The 15,450-nt window shown below is 37.1% G+C and overlaps 2 protein-coding genes across 2 annotated transcripts; one reads left to right on the top strand and one right to left on the bottom strand.

The window, feature by feature from the left end:
- The first annotated feature begins 470 nt into the window (after positions 1 to 470).
- On the top strand, positions 471 to 8,618 carry LOC135588588 (uncharacterized). The gene is made up of 5 exons (XM_065080787.1): positions 471 to 625; positions 2,637 to 3,507; positions 3,641 to 3,841; positions 6,206 to 6,401; positions 8,209 to 8,618. The coding sequence occupies exons 2-5, from the start codon at positions 2,671 to 2,673 to the stop codon at positions 8,388 to 8,390; spliced, it is 1,416 nt and encodes a 471-aa protein (XP_064936859.1). The 5' UTR covers positions 471 to 625; positions 2,637 to 2,670; the 3' UTR covers positions 8,391 to 8,618.
- Positions 8,619 to 9,012: 394 nt separating this feature from the next.
- On the bottom strand, positions 9,013 to 15,377 carry LOC103995844 (mitochondrial-processing peptidase subunit alpha). The gene is made up of 13 exons (XM_009416559.3): positions 15,052 to 15,377; positions 14,116 to 14,382; positions 13,523 to 13,819; positions 13,243 to 13,410; positions 12,951 to 13,118; positions 12,789 to 12,869; positions 12,595 to 12,661; positions 11,251 to 11,348; positions 9,747 to 9,819; positions 9,579 to 9,649; positions 9,445 to 9,494; positions 9,229 to 9,341; positions 9,013 to 9,136 (listed from the first exon to the last, which is right to left on the bottom strand). The coding sequence occupies exons 1-13, from the start codon at positions 15,085 to 15,087 to the stop codon at positions 9,081 to 9,083; spliced, it is 1,545 nt and encodes a 514-aa protein (XP_009414834.2). The 5' UTR covers positions 15,088 to 15,377; the 3' UTR covers positions 9,013 to 9,080.
- Positions 15,378 to 15,450: the final 73 nt, after the last annotated feature.

Below are 15,450 nucleotides of genomic sequence, written 5' to 3'. Positions count from 1 at the left end.
TTTCTCTTGATCGGATGATCTATACCCTTGGATGAGAGAGGCAGCATCGGTTTTCCCTGCAATCTTGGTCGTCAAATTCCCCTGTACTTTAAATTGTGATTGTTCCACTGCAGATTAATTGGGCTCTGCCAGTGGGTGACGGGTTAAATTGGGCCGCGTGTTGAATATGGTCAACTTTAATTAAATCGGGTCGGATCGAATACCAGTCAGATTAATTGAGTGTGGTTTTGATGATCCAATAATCTCATGGATCCGTATTCTTACTCATGTTATCTGATGAAGCGGGTTACGTGCCGTGATGGGTTTCGTGTTTCACTACACGACTCTAGATACGGATCAACTATGCGGCGCACAAGCGGCGATTGCCCCTAATCCACCTTCTTTAGCCACTGGATGAGCGCCACGTTTTTATTTGCTAGTTAAGTGGTAATTAAAGTCGTGCCATTAAGCAAGGAGAAATTGAAGTGGTTATCGTCACGTCTTAAATGACTACAGTTGGCTCGCTCGTATACCCGTCGATTTCTTCCCTTCTTCGCTAAACAACAGCTATTCCATCCAGTTTCTCCCTCGACCTGTTCTAGACCATCGCATTGATCCGCCATCCTCTCGTTATCCGATCCAATTGGTGAGTTCTGACCGATCTCTGTTCTTCTTCTGGTTTCTTTCTAAAAAATCTTTTGCCCTTCTTTCTGGTAGAGTTTCTCCCCTAAATTTCTAGGGTTAACTTCGTTCTTCCCTTTTAATTCAAGATTTCTGGTATTTTCGATTTCGTTGTAAATTGTTAAATCAAGAAACAGGAGGTTTCGCGGTTTCTATTTCCATTTCTTGCTGTTCAGATTGATTCTTGGATCTTGATATTGCGACCGCGTGCCCAAGCGTGGGATTAAGTTTGAGAAATTAAGTATAACAATTTGATGTTCCTACTATCATCCATATAACCACATGTTCGAAGAATTATTGCTAGGTAGTATTCTGTTGATTGCCAGAATTGTTCTTTCGTTACAACTATGGTTATTAAGAACAGTACCTTAAATAATAGGTTTAGGTACGTCAAAGACTAGCTAGACCTCTGATTAAAGTTTTTGGACTAGCTAATCCATTTTTAAGAACACGTTCCAATACTTATTTTCTGATGGATGTAATTATCGAGTCTCCCATGAATTTTGGCAATTAGTTAGCGGGAAAGATAGTCAGGATAGGAACTGATGTTCTTAAGGGATATATAGAGGTTTGCAATACCACCCGATCCGTATCGGTATGGGTGGTATTTACCAGTTCGTCATGTAATCTGTACATGAACCATGGTAAACTGGATATTATGCATGGTACATATCAGATGGTACAGGGCCAATATTGCCTGGTAAGCTCTGTACAGGATCCACATTGCTTGTTATGCTTGGTACAGGTTTGGTATTGCCCCGTAAGCTCATTACAGGATCAGTATCACTTGGCACCCTCAAGACAGTTGGCATCACCCATTACAGGGGCTGCATTGCATACAGGCTTTCCGGGCAGTTTCTTTTCTTTGTTTCTCAGTCATTTTTAGGCTTTTTTTAAAGTTGGGTATGTACCAGTATATCAACACTTGGTACACTGGTATAGTACCAGTTCGAGCCCTGGCCGGTACAGTGTCGATATATAAAATTGTGAATCTTGAGATCGAACACCTGTTGATTTCAACATGCATCGATGTAGTCATTTTAGTGTTAATATCTTTATATTTTGGTGACAGTGTCTTGACAACTTGAAGTTATAAACTCTCGTAGATCCTTCAGTGAAGTGAAAGCATTGTTGAATACTTTATTTCGTGGCAAATCTATACCTAGTTTTAGATAGTTAATAATATCTCAGGCTTAATTTGGCTGAATTATTATGTTCTATTTGAATTGCTACATATAAAGTTCCAAACTCCTTATATAGTCAACAGAGTCAAAGAATAGAACTTGGCCTGTTCTGATACCGAAAGTAATGAAATATGCTATTGCCTTGGAATTATAGCTTGGTCAGTAAATTGTCTTTTCAAGCAGATCTTCTAGGAGTTCATCTTTATCAAGCATGAACTTTTCAATATCCTTGCTTCTGATGTGACTACTTGTCAAGTGTTACTCCTCTTCTTGCTGATCCATCTATGCTACATTGAATTTCTTCTCTTCATCCTAGAAATTTCAGGCGTTTCCTTTCGTAGCATGCTATTATAAGTGATTATTGAAAAGGTTGCCTCACTACGTTTTGTTTTATTTGTCAATGTCAACATCCAAAAATAACACACACACACACACACACACATATTATATATATATATATATATATATATATATATATATATATATATATATATATATATATATATATATATATATATATATATCATTAAAAAACATCTTAAATCTTTGCCTGTACCTAATGTCAATGCATAAAGATCATTGAATTTCCTTTTACAGTAATTTTAACTTTCGGCTTTCATTTGCTTGATGGTTGGACTTCTCTTATTGTAAGTACCAAATAGCTCTTTAAGATAGTCTTGATGCAGGATGATGGAAATGCTAATGAAATGTTTTGGTTAATTGCTATGTCCTGTTTGCAAAAGAATTACCTTTTATGATTATAATCTCAAATCTGAAAGCACACTGTTTCAGGAAAAGCTCACAAGTTCCAACTCCTGAATGAATCATGGTGACATCTGAAGAAATAACTACGTACTCATCACTCTCTAAGCTAGACACAGCAAATCATGATGATAGAGAGCGAGCTGATTTCTTGGTTGACCACCACAGCGGTTCATTATCAAGCCCAAGAGGGTCTAGACAAGATTATCTATGTCAACCATCATCAAAGCCTGACTTTCCTGACAACAATTCAACTCAGGAACCTTGTTTTATAAGTCAAAATGGTGCCAATCATAAAGGAAACTTGAAGAATGTTTTGAGTGGGTTATCTGCAATGGTTACGAGTCGGAACCTTGTTGACGGTGCTATTCAATCACAGCTAAATTCCAGCTTAGATATATCATTTTTGAGTTCTGAACTGAATGGAGATAGTTTTTTGTGTCCATCAGTTTGTATGCCAAGTGCACCACCTCTACTTGGGGTAGAATCTGTTAACTATAGTGCATATAAAGATATACTTGCAGCAGAGCCTCCTGAGTGGCTTCCAGATAGTTATTCTAAAGTCTGCATGCAATGCAATTCCCCTTTCACGGCAATTACTCGTGGAAGGCATCACTGTCGATTTTGTGGTGGTATCTTCTGCAGAGACTGTACAAAAGGAAGATGCTTGTTACCAGTCAAATTCCAGGAGCGAAATCCTCAGAGAGTCTGTGATACTTGCTATGACAAGCTTGATTCTTTACAGAGCATATTGATTAACTCAAATAGCAATGCTGTGCAGTCAGCTAAACATGATGTTACTGACTGGACATGCATGAGAGGGTGGTTAAATTTGCCTGTGGGCCTCTCCATGGAATATGAAATATACAAGGCCACAAATACTTTGAGAAGTTATTGCCAGGTACAATTTTCTATAATGTCTATGTGTGATCTCTTTTAATGCAAATTGGAGATCTTTTAACTTATATGAGGATCTTTTTGGTTTTCAAATATCATGTGACTTCTAATAAGTTCACAACTTTTACAATATGCAGGTTGCTAGATTAAATCCTGAGAAATCTATTCCATGGTCTGTCCTTAGAGGAGCAAAAGGGCTTGCCATACTAACAGTAGTTAAAGTTGGTGCACTTCTTACTTACAAGGTTGGTTCTGGTCTTGTAGTTTCACGAAGGGTCGATGGATCATGGTCTGCACCATCTGCCATTCTATCTGTTGGTTTAGGATGGGGAGCTCAGGTAAAACTTATATATTGGTGCTCCTCTTCACTTTCATGATACTAACATGCAGTGTTTCATGACTGTTTACCAGCATTATTACTTTGGATTCTTATGATTAACATAATTGCATCAGTTGAAGTTTTCGGAAAGATAGATTGTAATAAATGATGACTTATTAGGTGGTTTTAGGAGGAATGAAGATGGTTGAATTTTAGAAACAACTTGAAGGGTAATAAAATATGTATGCGGTTTATGACAATAAAATAGTGATATAGAGAAGACTGAAGTGCTTAGGGTATCTGGAATGTAAATGATTTTTGTGACATGGATTGCAGAAGCTGGAGACTTGTTCCCATCTTGTGCAAAAATTTGATCAAAATAATGGAACTCCACTGCATACACCATCTGAATTATAAATATCTTAGTGACTATCTACCCAGAAGAAGAAAGAAGTGATAAAACATAGGAAAGAATAACCATAATTTAGTTTCAATGCTTGTGATGTCATAGTAATGAACTTTTTCTCTAAGGGCAAACCTGGTCTTTTGTAAGGATTTACCATTGTGATACTGCATTCATGTATTCTAATGGAAGAGAAAAGCTTCACCATGTGCTAGTTTAGCCTGTGTGCATCTGACACTTTTTTTTGCACTGCTGTTGTTGCCAATGGCCTTTCCTCTAGGTATGTGTTTGGTCCAAGTTTGTATCCAATTTTAGACCAAGCTTTCTTTAACAAAAAATCCAAACTGGTGCTTAAAAGGTCCACCAAACGGTTCTCACAGAAAAAAAATATAATAATAAATTTTCTTTACTAAGGTGTAGAACATAGGAAATGCTAATAGCTAGACCTTTTTGGAGAAAAGTGGACAAAAATGAACTAGAAAGAAGGGATACAAAATTTTATTACAAAGGAAATGGAAGGTTAAGTTTTTCTAAAATTTGCGAAAAATTTATTGCCACCATTCAAGCATTGGAAAACTAATTTATTAATGGAAGCAATCTTTTATAGAATTGAATGGAGCAATAGTAGTAACTAGTTGTCAATGGAATTTTTGCCCAATTCCTTTCACTTCAATTTCTGTCATGACCATGGAATTTTGAATGTGTATGAGTGTATTATCTTCTTTGATGTATTATCTTCTTTGATTCTGATAATCACATCACTATGGATGCTACTGAAACTTTTGGTGGCCCGTGCTGATGCAGCTTCCAATGTTGGTGTCTTGTGATTTGCGTAATAAGATCTACAATCCTTCTATCGGGGTATTTAATTTCATGTTCTTTTTTTCTCTACAATTAAAAGAGACGTGACTGTTCAATTTTCCTGCAGTGGTGTTATCATGTTATGATGCATGTGCATACATAGAAGTTCATGCACTTGGGTGTGCTTATCCTAGTACTGGAGGTAAATCTCCAGATTCCACATGGCGAGAAATCCATTTTAATATAAATAGGAACAGAGGGATCATGTAACAGAACAAGTCTGGATTTTTCTTAATCTTCCAAATGGTTCAAGATAGTCACTCGTATATGTTGGTCACAAGGAAACGAGTGTTCTGCATTGCTGGTCATAATATGCAAGTTAGAATTATTGATGTGTGATACATTACATACTTCCATTTTAATACAATATTTATGATTGCTTTATTGGGATAAATCATAGTTTGACCCGTGTTGTTTAATCACATTTTGAGGAAAAAATGAATTTTAATATTGTTGTATTATCCAAACTATCAAATCATCAATTAAACTCAATCAGATGGTAGTCTATGCAAAGTTCGTCGTATCGTACCGACGTTTCGACTCGGGCTCGGTATGGTACGGTACCGGTGTACCGAGTGGTACATCAGGGCGTACCGAGCGGTACACCCTAGTGTACCAAACAATTATATATTTTTTCTATACTGTAGCAGTACTACAGTATAGCACTGTAGCACTGTAGCAGTCTACAGTATAATACTGTAGTATTGTAACGATACCGGGTGGTCTGCGTACCGGTAACCTATCGGACCGGTATGTACCGCCCGTACCGGGCGGTACGCTTCGGTATGGCAGACCTTGAGTCTATGTAACTTCTGACAAACTAATTGATATTTGTCTTCCCAATTCCATGCTATGGTCATAGTGCTTTGACTTAATGAGAACATGCCTTTAGCTTATTTGATTAATCTGACTTCATAGGCTAAAATGATACTAATGCACTTTTGATTCTTATGCTTGACCTGGGTACCCAAGCACTTCCATTAACTTATTTCATCAAGCAGACTTCATAGGCTAAAATGTCACTGACTTTTGATTGTTTTGCTTGGTCTAGGTACCCAAGGTCTTCTTCTACACCCATATATTGTTCTTGTAATTTGATCCTTTCCTTCTGTTACACAGATTGGAGGCGAACTGATGGATTTCATCATTGTGCTGCATGGCTCTAAAGTTGTCAAGGCATTTAGCAGCCATATGCATATTTCATTTGGTGCGGGTATCAGTGCTGCTGCAGGACCAGTTGGCAGAGTGTTTGAAGCAGATCTCCGAGCTGGTGCTAAAGGGTCTGGCATTTGTTATACATACAGCTGTAGCAAAGGTTAGTCATTTTCTTAGTGTTGCATGACGGACGAACTTTGAGTCAATAAATAGTCATAGAATCTATGGATATTTTGTCCATTTGGAACACAATTCAATAACGTATAGTATCACTGTTAACTAATGACATTGTTTTGATTGACGAGAGACTATGGAAACTAAGAATTTCAAGCAAGACTAATATGGACTATTGAGTGTAAATTCAGTTATACTAAATCAAGTGATGACCTGTTACATAAGGCATGTTTGGTTGCTTGCAATTGGGACCATAAGAAAAATTGGGGTTGCATCTCCATGTCCTGACCTATAACTGATACCTGCAAGCTACCTACAGACATGCCATCAAATTCGGTGGTTTTACAGGCCTATGTAATGAGTTGGTATTTTACCTGAAAAAAAGTTTCACTTGTAAATGCAATGCATCCTCAAATGATCAGCAACCAAACATTGCTTGTCATGGTATAATTTTTAAATGCAATACAACCCTGACTGCTGATAAAATGAAGCAAAATCAACACATCCATGCTAGAAAGAGATGATTTGAATGGAGAGCTGAATCTAGAATGTTACATGACAGTAAGACAATCACTGGCTACATGCTCAAGCCAAATGGATCATTATACATTTATCATATAATTAGTAAATAATGAAAAATCTGTTTGTCTGAGTATATTTATTGTATCCATGATTTTCTTTCACTGTAAATTTATTCGATGTCACCATGAGTCTAAGAAATTAATTGTTTAATTAAAGAAAAAACAAAGATGATCATAAATCAACTTTGTATCCTAGGATAAAATAACAGCACAGTAAGTTCATGATAATCATATACATGCATGATCAATTTAGTTGACAATTTCTCGATACCATGAATCTAGTTAATTGGGAGGTGATTAGTTGCCATACAGGAAGGTGATCATTTAGTGATCAAACTGTTTGATGCTTTAAAATATGTGAAGGAACAAGTTGAATTTATAGATAAGAATAGAATTATGAAATAATAGGTTCATAATGACTGTTATTCACATCAAATACGTTTCATGTCCTCATGAGCGTGTACCCATCTTTACAATGTATAATGGATTTACTTTGAGATTTTTTTTTCCTGAAAAAGGGTCATGTTTTATGTGTAGAAATGGATAACTATGAATTGTATATCTAGAAAGACATTTCTAGCTGTGTCAGTGATGATGTTGAGATGGATGAGTAGAGTATCACACAGAAATAAGTCACATGTATCTCGTTTTGCTGGTGGTCACTGCAAGTATAAGATGAAAAATTTTATAAACTTATTTAGACATGTAGAATGATGGCAGAAACTACATTATGAATAACGGATAAGTAATATCAAATTAGAGTTTACATGATCAGGAGATAAATACCAAAACAAACTTTGGAACGATGTGGAAGGGAATGATACTTTCAGGAATATTTGGGATCTATACTCCCAGTAGAGCTAATGGCAGAAAAGTTCCCATGCAGCCAAATCTGAAGACAGTGTACTAGATAAAGATAAGTTGCAAGTTTGCAGCCAGATTTAGATACATTTGTGTAACATCTACCATGGGTTGGTTATCTGCAAATTCATCAGGAATTGGTGTATTTTAAAACATTTATCTGACTATTTACACAAGTTACTTTCTTTTTTTCTTATTATCTTTCTAAGTTTGCTCTTGCTGCACAGCTGTAGAAAGGACTATTTGGGTGCATTCCTTAATGCCTGTTATGATGATTTCGCTTATGATTGAAGAGTTGTCCTGTAATTTAACCATTATTGCGGGAAAACAATCATAATTGTTGCTCAACAGGTGCTTTTGTTGGGGTCTCGATGGAAGGGAATGTCGTAGCAACAAGAATGGACGCCAACTTGCGCTTCTATGGTGATCCTTACTTGACCACTGGTGACATTCTTTTTGGGACAGTGGAGAGGCCAAAAGCTGCTGCGCCATTGTACGTGGCACTGGATGAGCTATACTCGAAGGTTTCATAGTTAGCTTTTCGTTGGGGGATCTCATGTGTGTACATGATGTATAGTTCCCTCTACCACTAGCTTTATATGGTCTCTCACCTTATCATCTTATTGGAGGATAAGAGAGCATGAAAACCATTGCTTGCTCTCGGTGGTTTACAGATTAAAATTGTGCATATTGTACAGTCGCTTGACACACATTATATACAATGAGAGGTAGTGAATAAAGAGAATAAATGGTTTAACCGATTGTGGGTTGCAATTTAATCTGAAGGATGCTTCATCAAATTTTGAAGAATTATCGACTTGGTAATTAATCTCTCCTATGGTTTTTTTGTTTTGCTGGTGTTTTCTTTTTGATCAAAATAGAGTTGTTTTCTTTTTGAATTGTCGATTTGTTTAATATAAAATAAAACCAATATCCAATATATACTTTGCAAGTGCTTAAATTCATCTAAGATCATTTCACAATTTGTTCTGAATCAGATCAAATATTTAGCATTTAAGTTCACAACTCCACCGACAGGAAGGTAGAAGAAACATCATCTTGTGCTGCGGTTCTTCACTCTTTCTTTGGGTTGTACTCAACAAATGTGCTGCTGACTGAGCCAATATATAGAAAGAGATCATCGTCGTCTTCTCATTTGGAAAATATGCAAAATCGGCCAAATCAATTTCCATTAAATATCTCGGAGCAGAGATGACTTGGAATTAGATGGATGCCTGAAATCGCTGGGCAACAGAAGCATAACTTGGAACACGATCGACTGCAGAAGACGGGTGTCGTTGTGAGCCAAGTTTTTGACACTATAATTTACTGAATTAATATAAGACTGTACTTGAGAAAAAATGAACCAACCATCGCCCCATGATGCCATCGTAAGAGGTGACGACAACATCTTTTGTGCCAAGATGGTGAGATCATCAAGAGTCAACTCATCCAAGCATCGTAGAAAATAATCCACAGGTTTCCTTAAAAGCAATATATCACAACAATCAATATTAAAAAAGAAAAAAAATGAAACTCATTAACTAAGTTAGGCACTCCTTTGAGGTTTGTATTTTACTAACTTACCGGCATCCATATGTCAGTATTTGCCTCCCAATATCCTCGACTGCGATTGCCTAATAAGCAAAGAGGCAAACTTAAATTGGCCTTGATAAAACCAAACATTAGAAAATTTTGCAAAAGAATATATTTTCATTTACCCTGGATTCCAGATTCAACAATATAGCTAATCTTGTTGCATTTTTGGCTCGGTGAAGTTCAAGCTCAGTCACTAAAAAAACATGTTTAAACAGAAGGATGACTCGTAATGAATTACCAGCATCTGAATTAAACCCAAAAAAAAGAAGAGTTCCAAGATGATTGATTACCCTGGCCAGGGGTAGCAATTGCATGCAACTCATTAACTGCAACATCAACTGCCTTGGACACAAAATCAGATCCCTGCATTAGTTTAAAAAAATAAATGAGTTTCCACAAAACCAACAAGTAAAAAAGATAGAATTAAGTATTTGAATATTGTCGCAGACAAATACATCAGACAGGTGGGATTCACTAGAACATGGATGAGGTCGCTCAAACAACACTAGGACTGGTAACACAAGACAAGTCAATATTCGACATTTATCAACACATCATAGGAAGTCCTCTAGTCAATAGCATTTGATTGTATCTAATATATGAGAAGAAAGCTTGGATTGAATACATGCAACCATCATGCTATTTCCATTCTCAAGGTCAAATTCAAGCTTACACGTATCGAAATTTTTGACACCAAAATCTGATTTTAATATACCTTGTTTCAGCAAGCGGACAAAGGGCATATCAAGCATTTGGCAGCTCCACAATAAAAAAAAAGTAATAATGAGTTGGTGTTAAAGTCAACCAAATCATTTCAGGTAATAGAGATGTTATACAACAAACACCAAAACTGACATCAACCATGCAGGATCAAGCCCTATTTTCAGATATTGACATCTATAGCTACTATGAGTTTTATATGATGCATTCTTCAATCTAATTTAAAAAATAATCCATAAAACCCCTTCGGATCATCTTATAAGAAAAAAAAAAAGTAATTACAAGCAGTTAGGAACTGACATCAGCCACCAGTACTGTTGGGCAAATTTGATTAGGCAACTTGCATTTTTACAAACTGTATTTGTGCAATTTGCAGTCCATCTCCTTACCCTAACAACCATCCCCATCATTTCCACAGCCTGAAGCGTTTATGGCCATTTTTGTCTTTGAATAAAAAGAACTAAAGAAATCAAATGAGAAACATTTTTGTAAGGACCGTCGCTGAAAAGATGTTGTAATTTATTCCCATTGTTCAGCCCTACATATTTAATGCCTTATTACTTTAGGTTTGACTTTAACATGAGTTTGAAAATGGGTGCTGAAGAGAGAACATTTAAAACTGGACTTTTCATACGAAGTACATCATATTTTATTGGCACTAAGAATAATAGAAGATCCTGATAACAAGATCTACCTAAACTATTTAAAATTTTATACAGTTTCTTCTTATATATATATATGTGTGTGTGTGTGTGTGTGTAGGTGTGGGTGTGTGTATTATGTATATATCTATATAAATGTACATCTATATATGTACATATGTACATATATATATATACATATGTACATATATATATACATATGTACATATATATATATATATATATATATATCTAACAAGTACCCTCTTTCATCAGCAATAATTTGCACATTGTCTCATCCCAAAAGAAGTTGAGTGAAGAAACCAAAACCTGAGCCATCAAAATAAGCAACTAGCAAAAGATGATACATGTAAACCTTAAAATTCTCGATTTCAAACAATAGAAAGTTGAAGATGATGAAATAAGAGCTTACTGTAATCGAGTGGATGCCAAATAAGCCAGTGTCATTACATATGCTGCTAAAAGCCAAAAAGGACTGCACTTCTTGGTATTTATTTAGCACCCGAAGATCTGCATCAATCACAGACGAACAGTGCATCAATCACAGTATCCATGAATCAAATTCTATATGACATGCACCATGTGTTCGGTAACACCCAACACATTATGATACTTCTCACATGCGAATGTCCTAGCATTACTTTAATATAAGAAAACACAAGCACCTGCTTCTAATGCGACAAACGCTTTCATATGATCCACTAAGACAAGTGATCCTGGAATCTCTTTAATCACCTTCGATAACTTTTGGGGTGACGGATGCAGAGAGAAGAGAGAAGAGGGACGGTAAACAAAAGGGAAGATGGAGTGGCGATAGCAGCAAAACACTTGCAAAAGAGGAGTGGCGATAGCAGCAAAACACTTGCAAAGAGAGAGGGGTGAAAGAATGGGAAAGGGGCAGAAAGAGGGAAGATATGAGAAGGTAGCATTGCAAGAAAAGAGAATAGAGACCAACACTGAGAGGAGGTTAAATCCCAAAGTAAATAGGTTAGTTAAATGGACAGATTCAATTCTGCCCAGTGCCTCAACTGAGAAGTTCACCTAAGCAACCCCATTTGAAGGCCCTTGCCCTGACTCCATTTAAAAGGTCGAACAGGATCTAGATGGTGTCGCAATTCTCTTCAACACTCAAGATCTATCAGGAGTCAGATTAGGATCAAGAGTCATGTTGAGCCTAACGAGGAATCAGGTGCCCTTGACAGGAATCAAATAGGGCAAGCCTACATTTGATTGCCATCCCCACAATTTATTTAAGGCAGAGTATCAAGCATCGGAACCAGTCAGTTTACACGTGGTGATGATGACCTTACTAACTAGGCTACTAAACCGGAACATCATCTACATCTTATTTTGTTATATAGTGAATCCAATATAGGATTTTAATCTTCTAAATGAACCCAAATTCTCATCTCCTACCAACTTTATTATGTAATCCCTTACCAGAAAGATGTGTAAAAATTCAACAATAGGTACACTAGGCTGCTTGCGAGATTATTTAGAATTGTCAACTTCCTAATTTAAGAATTCTAAATTTAGATTAAAAGTGTCCTTACAATTTTATCTGTCACAGCTAATACTTTTTACCATTATAGTCAATATCATAACATCAAAAACAATCATGTACATATCAGTAATTCAGCTTACTATTTTCCAAAAGTAGAAGAATGTTAGTTTGCATGATAGCCATGTTAATAGCCGAGAAATGCACAAAGGAAGTTGCACAAAAAAATGTATGACAGGCAGTTCAATGACTCACAAAGCCGAGAATGCATCCCTTTCCCAGGACCTCCAGCAGAAAACGAACCTCCACCACCCATTAAAGTCTGTAAAAAGGTTCATATATTCATACAACTTGAAAAAGGCAACAAAATTCTCAAGTTCCGAAAGAATCAAAATTACAAGTTAAAGAATAAATGTCAAAAGATTATTTATCGATAACAAGAACTTTACCTGAAGAACAGTCAGGGCTGTTGCATCTTTCTCATGCCGCCAGCCCCCTGGAACTTCAAAAGCTAATGCAACATGGGTTTTCTACTTGGAGGAAAGCAAATAAGATAGATAATGTAGACACAACAAAGAGAATAATTAATCTCAGTGAATGTCTACTTTTACCTCTGAATATATTTTATGCCTCAAATCACCACCAGTATAAGTAGACTTTGGCACCTCCATAGCAATCCCTCTCTCTAAGTCATACAACAGAGGTTCCGCAATAGCTAACAAGTGTTCATGATCCACTCCAAATGCGGCCAAAACCATGCGATCAGCAGTATAGTTTTCCTGAAAATTGGTTTAGAACATTGAATCATCAAATTCCAGGAAGTCTACTGGCATTTGTTTTGTTGTATAAAAAATTCAGATTTCACAATCATGTAAACCCCAGAATGTAATGAACAATTCTTACTTGATAGAACTTCCCAATCTTAGACCCATTAATTCTTTCTAAAGCAGACTCAGGGGCCATCAATGGTTTCCCTAAAGCACCAGAGAAACCAGCAAGATGAAGTGAGTCCAAGAGAAATTGTTGAGGATCTTTCGTGATATCTCCAATTTCCCATTTGATTCTATTTACCTGTACAATGACATCATAGAATCTAAATAATGATAGCGATGTTATTCTGAAGAAGAACCAACATCAAAAAACTGGATCTTAATAGCATATAAAACATAAATATATGACTGACCTGCTCTTGAACCTCACTCTCAAGAAATACCGGGTTCCTAACACAGTCAATTAGTAACTCAACTGCCGCAGGCAGGTAGGCTTTTAGCGTGTCGTAACTGTATCCCATCTGTTCACGTGATGCTGATGCCCCTACATTGCCTCCAGTTGACTCAACTTCATGAACAATTTGTAAATGACTACGGTGTTTCGTGCTTTTGAAAGCCAGTCTTTCTAAAAGATGTGTAACACCAATGGATTCCTCAGTCTCGTATATAGAACCAGAATCAATGTATATCCCTACACAAGCAGCGGGCCCCTGTCATGAGGCAGACTTAGAACAATCTAGATCCAGCAAACAGTTATATCTTTCTATCATATGCCATAATTAAGTTACTTAAGTATACAGATTAACTTATGCAATAGAAAACCACAATAGTATTAACTGGTGGATGAATCAAGTTTCCATATAGTAAAACTAGAGGCCAATATCAATGTTAAGTTATATAAGTGGCAATAGCAGCAATCTTCAGTTAAATGTGGTCATAAGATGTCATGCAGTTGTAATGGTGGCAAAATATGAGGTAAATTAATGAAAACTAGATACGAACATACCAGAGCATCCTCAGAGGCAACCCTTAGACCATTTGGAAGAGTCGTAACCTTAGTAGGATTTTGTTCAGCAGAATCCGGGAGGCAGATAGGAAGCTTGAGCCCAGGTAAGGGGTGAAAAAGAGGAGGGATGCACTTTGTGTAGCTGTCTTCGCTATAGGAGAGAGGTTCATGAGATAGATATCGAGATGCAACACCATGGCCTGATGTCCCATCATGCAAGGTGAGGGCCGTGAGGCCACTCTTACGGATTGCTCCATTCTTAAAAAGCTGCAATAACAGCCAACATAAAACAAATATATATAAGTTTCAACAGGGAACGGACTTCTGTGTCCATGTTGCTTCGACATTTGGAAACAGATATCCAAGTCAATCAAAAAATTTAGGCAAGAAGTTGATTGCTCATCGTTAACGGCATCGAAGTACCGATTCCATCTGAAGCAATGTTGTATAACCTTATTGTTTGCAAAGACAATTTAATAATGCATCTGTGTGCATTACACAATTGATCCAGATCTCAAACATTATCATCTTTTGTATTGAAGTTCTTAAAACTTAAAGACCCTGAAAAATTATCAGAGAAAACCTCAATACAGAGAGGCACTGATTGAGTCTTTCAAGCAAGTTCTACACTGGAGAGAACTTGCTTGAAAGACTCATCACCATCATTACTTCAATTAGGTTATAACATTTTAGCTTTCTTGGGCCTCTTAAGCGTTGTCTAGGGCAGCATTTGGTATCAAGAAAATCCGAACCGCAGAAGATTAAGACCGAATAGTCTTCGAATTGGCCAAAAACATCCACACGAAGAACACGAGGCAGAAACGATTTGGAATACAGCGAAAAAGAAAACAAGAAACGAGAAGAGATGATATGATATGATATGAGCTCCACAAGAACGGACTTGATATCAAGATCATAAGATACAGAAACACCGACCTTATCAAGACGAAATCGTTTCGAAAATCGAAACATTTTTCCCGAGCAGCGAACCAAAGAGAACCCTCTTTCGCAACCCCGGTGACGAGACGAGGGTTTTGTGGAGGCGGAAGCTTTTTAGGGGGGGGAAACGAGCGAAAGCAGTCGAGAAAATTACTTCCCTAACAAGTGCTTCGCGGATCAATGACGATCCACCGTCGACTTGCTTTCGAGAATGCAATCCGTCGGTGCTTACTGGTTTTGGTAGAGGCGGCGTCGTCATCGCCGAGGCGGACGAACCACGCTCGGTTGTCTTGAGCTCGTGTACGAGAGCGGGCACGGACACGTTGGTTGCGTTCGCGTTCACTTCCGGGGTTCGTATACGAGATTGTACTCATCTTTTCACTGCACGTGCTAAAA

Source organism: Musa acuminata, chromosome BXJ1-8 (genome assembly GCF_036884655.1).
Source record: "Musa acuminata AAA Group cultivar baxijiao chromosome BXJ1-8, Cavendish_Baxijiao_AAA, whole genome shotgun sequence".
NCBI classification, from domain to species: Eukaryota; Viridiplantae; Streptophyta; class Magnoliopsida; order Zingiberales; family Musaceae; genus Musa; species Musa acuminata.
Note: the sequence above shows the minus strand (reverse complement) of the source record. Positions and strands in the feature narration are given on the sequence as shown.

What these genes read in the sequence shown, in the direction of transcription:
- LOC103995844 (XM_009416559.3), bottom strand. Translation starts at nt 15,087, where the DNA reads ATGTTTCGATTTTCGAAACGATTTCGTCTTGATAAG. An exon ending in AACGATTTCGTCTTGATAAG is followed by an intron (nt 14,383 to 15,051) that starts GTCGGTGTTTCT and finishes CTGTTATTGCAG; the next exon opens with CTTTTTAAGAATGGAGCAAT. An exon ending in AATTGCTACCCCTGGCCAGG is followed by an intron (nt 9,650 to 9,746) that starts GTAATCAATCAT and finishes ATGTTTTTTTAG; the next exon opens with TGACTGAGCTTGAACTTCAC.
- LOC135588588 (XM_065080787.1), top strand. Translation starts at nt 2,671, where the DNA reads ATGGTGACATCTGAAGAAATAACTACGTACTCATCACTCTCTAAGCTA. An exon ending in GTTTAGGATGGGGAGCTCAG is followed by an intron (nt 3,842 to 6,205) that starts GTAAAACTTATA and finishes TCTGTTACACAG; the next exon opens with ATTGGAGGCGAACTGATGGA. An exon ending in TACATACAGCTGTAGCAAAG is followed by an intron (nt 6,402 to 8,208) that starts GTTAGTCATTTT and finishes GTTGCTCAACAG; the next exon opens with GTGCTTTTGTTGGGGTCTCG.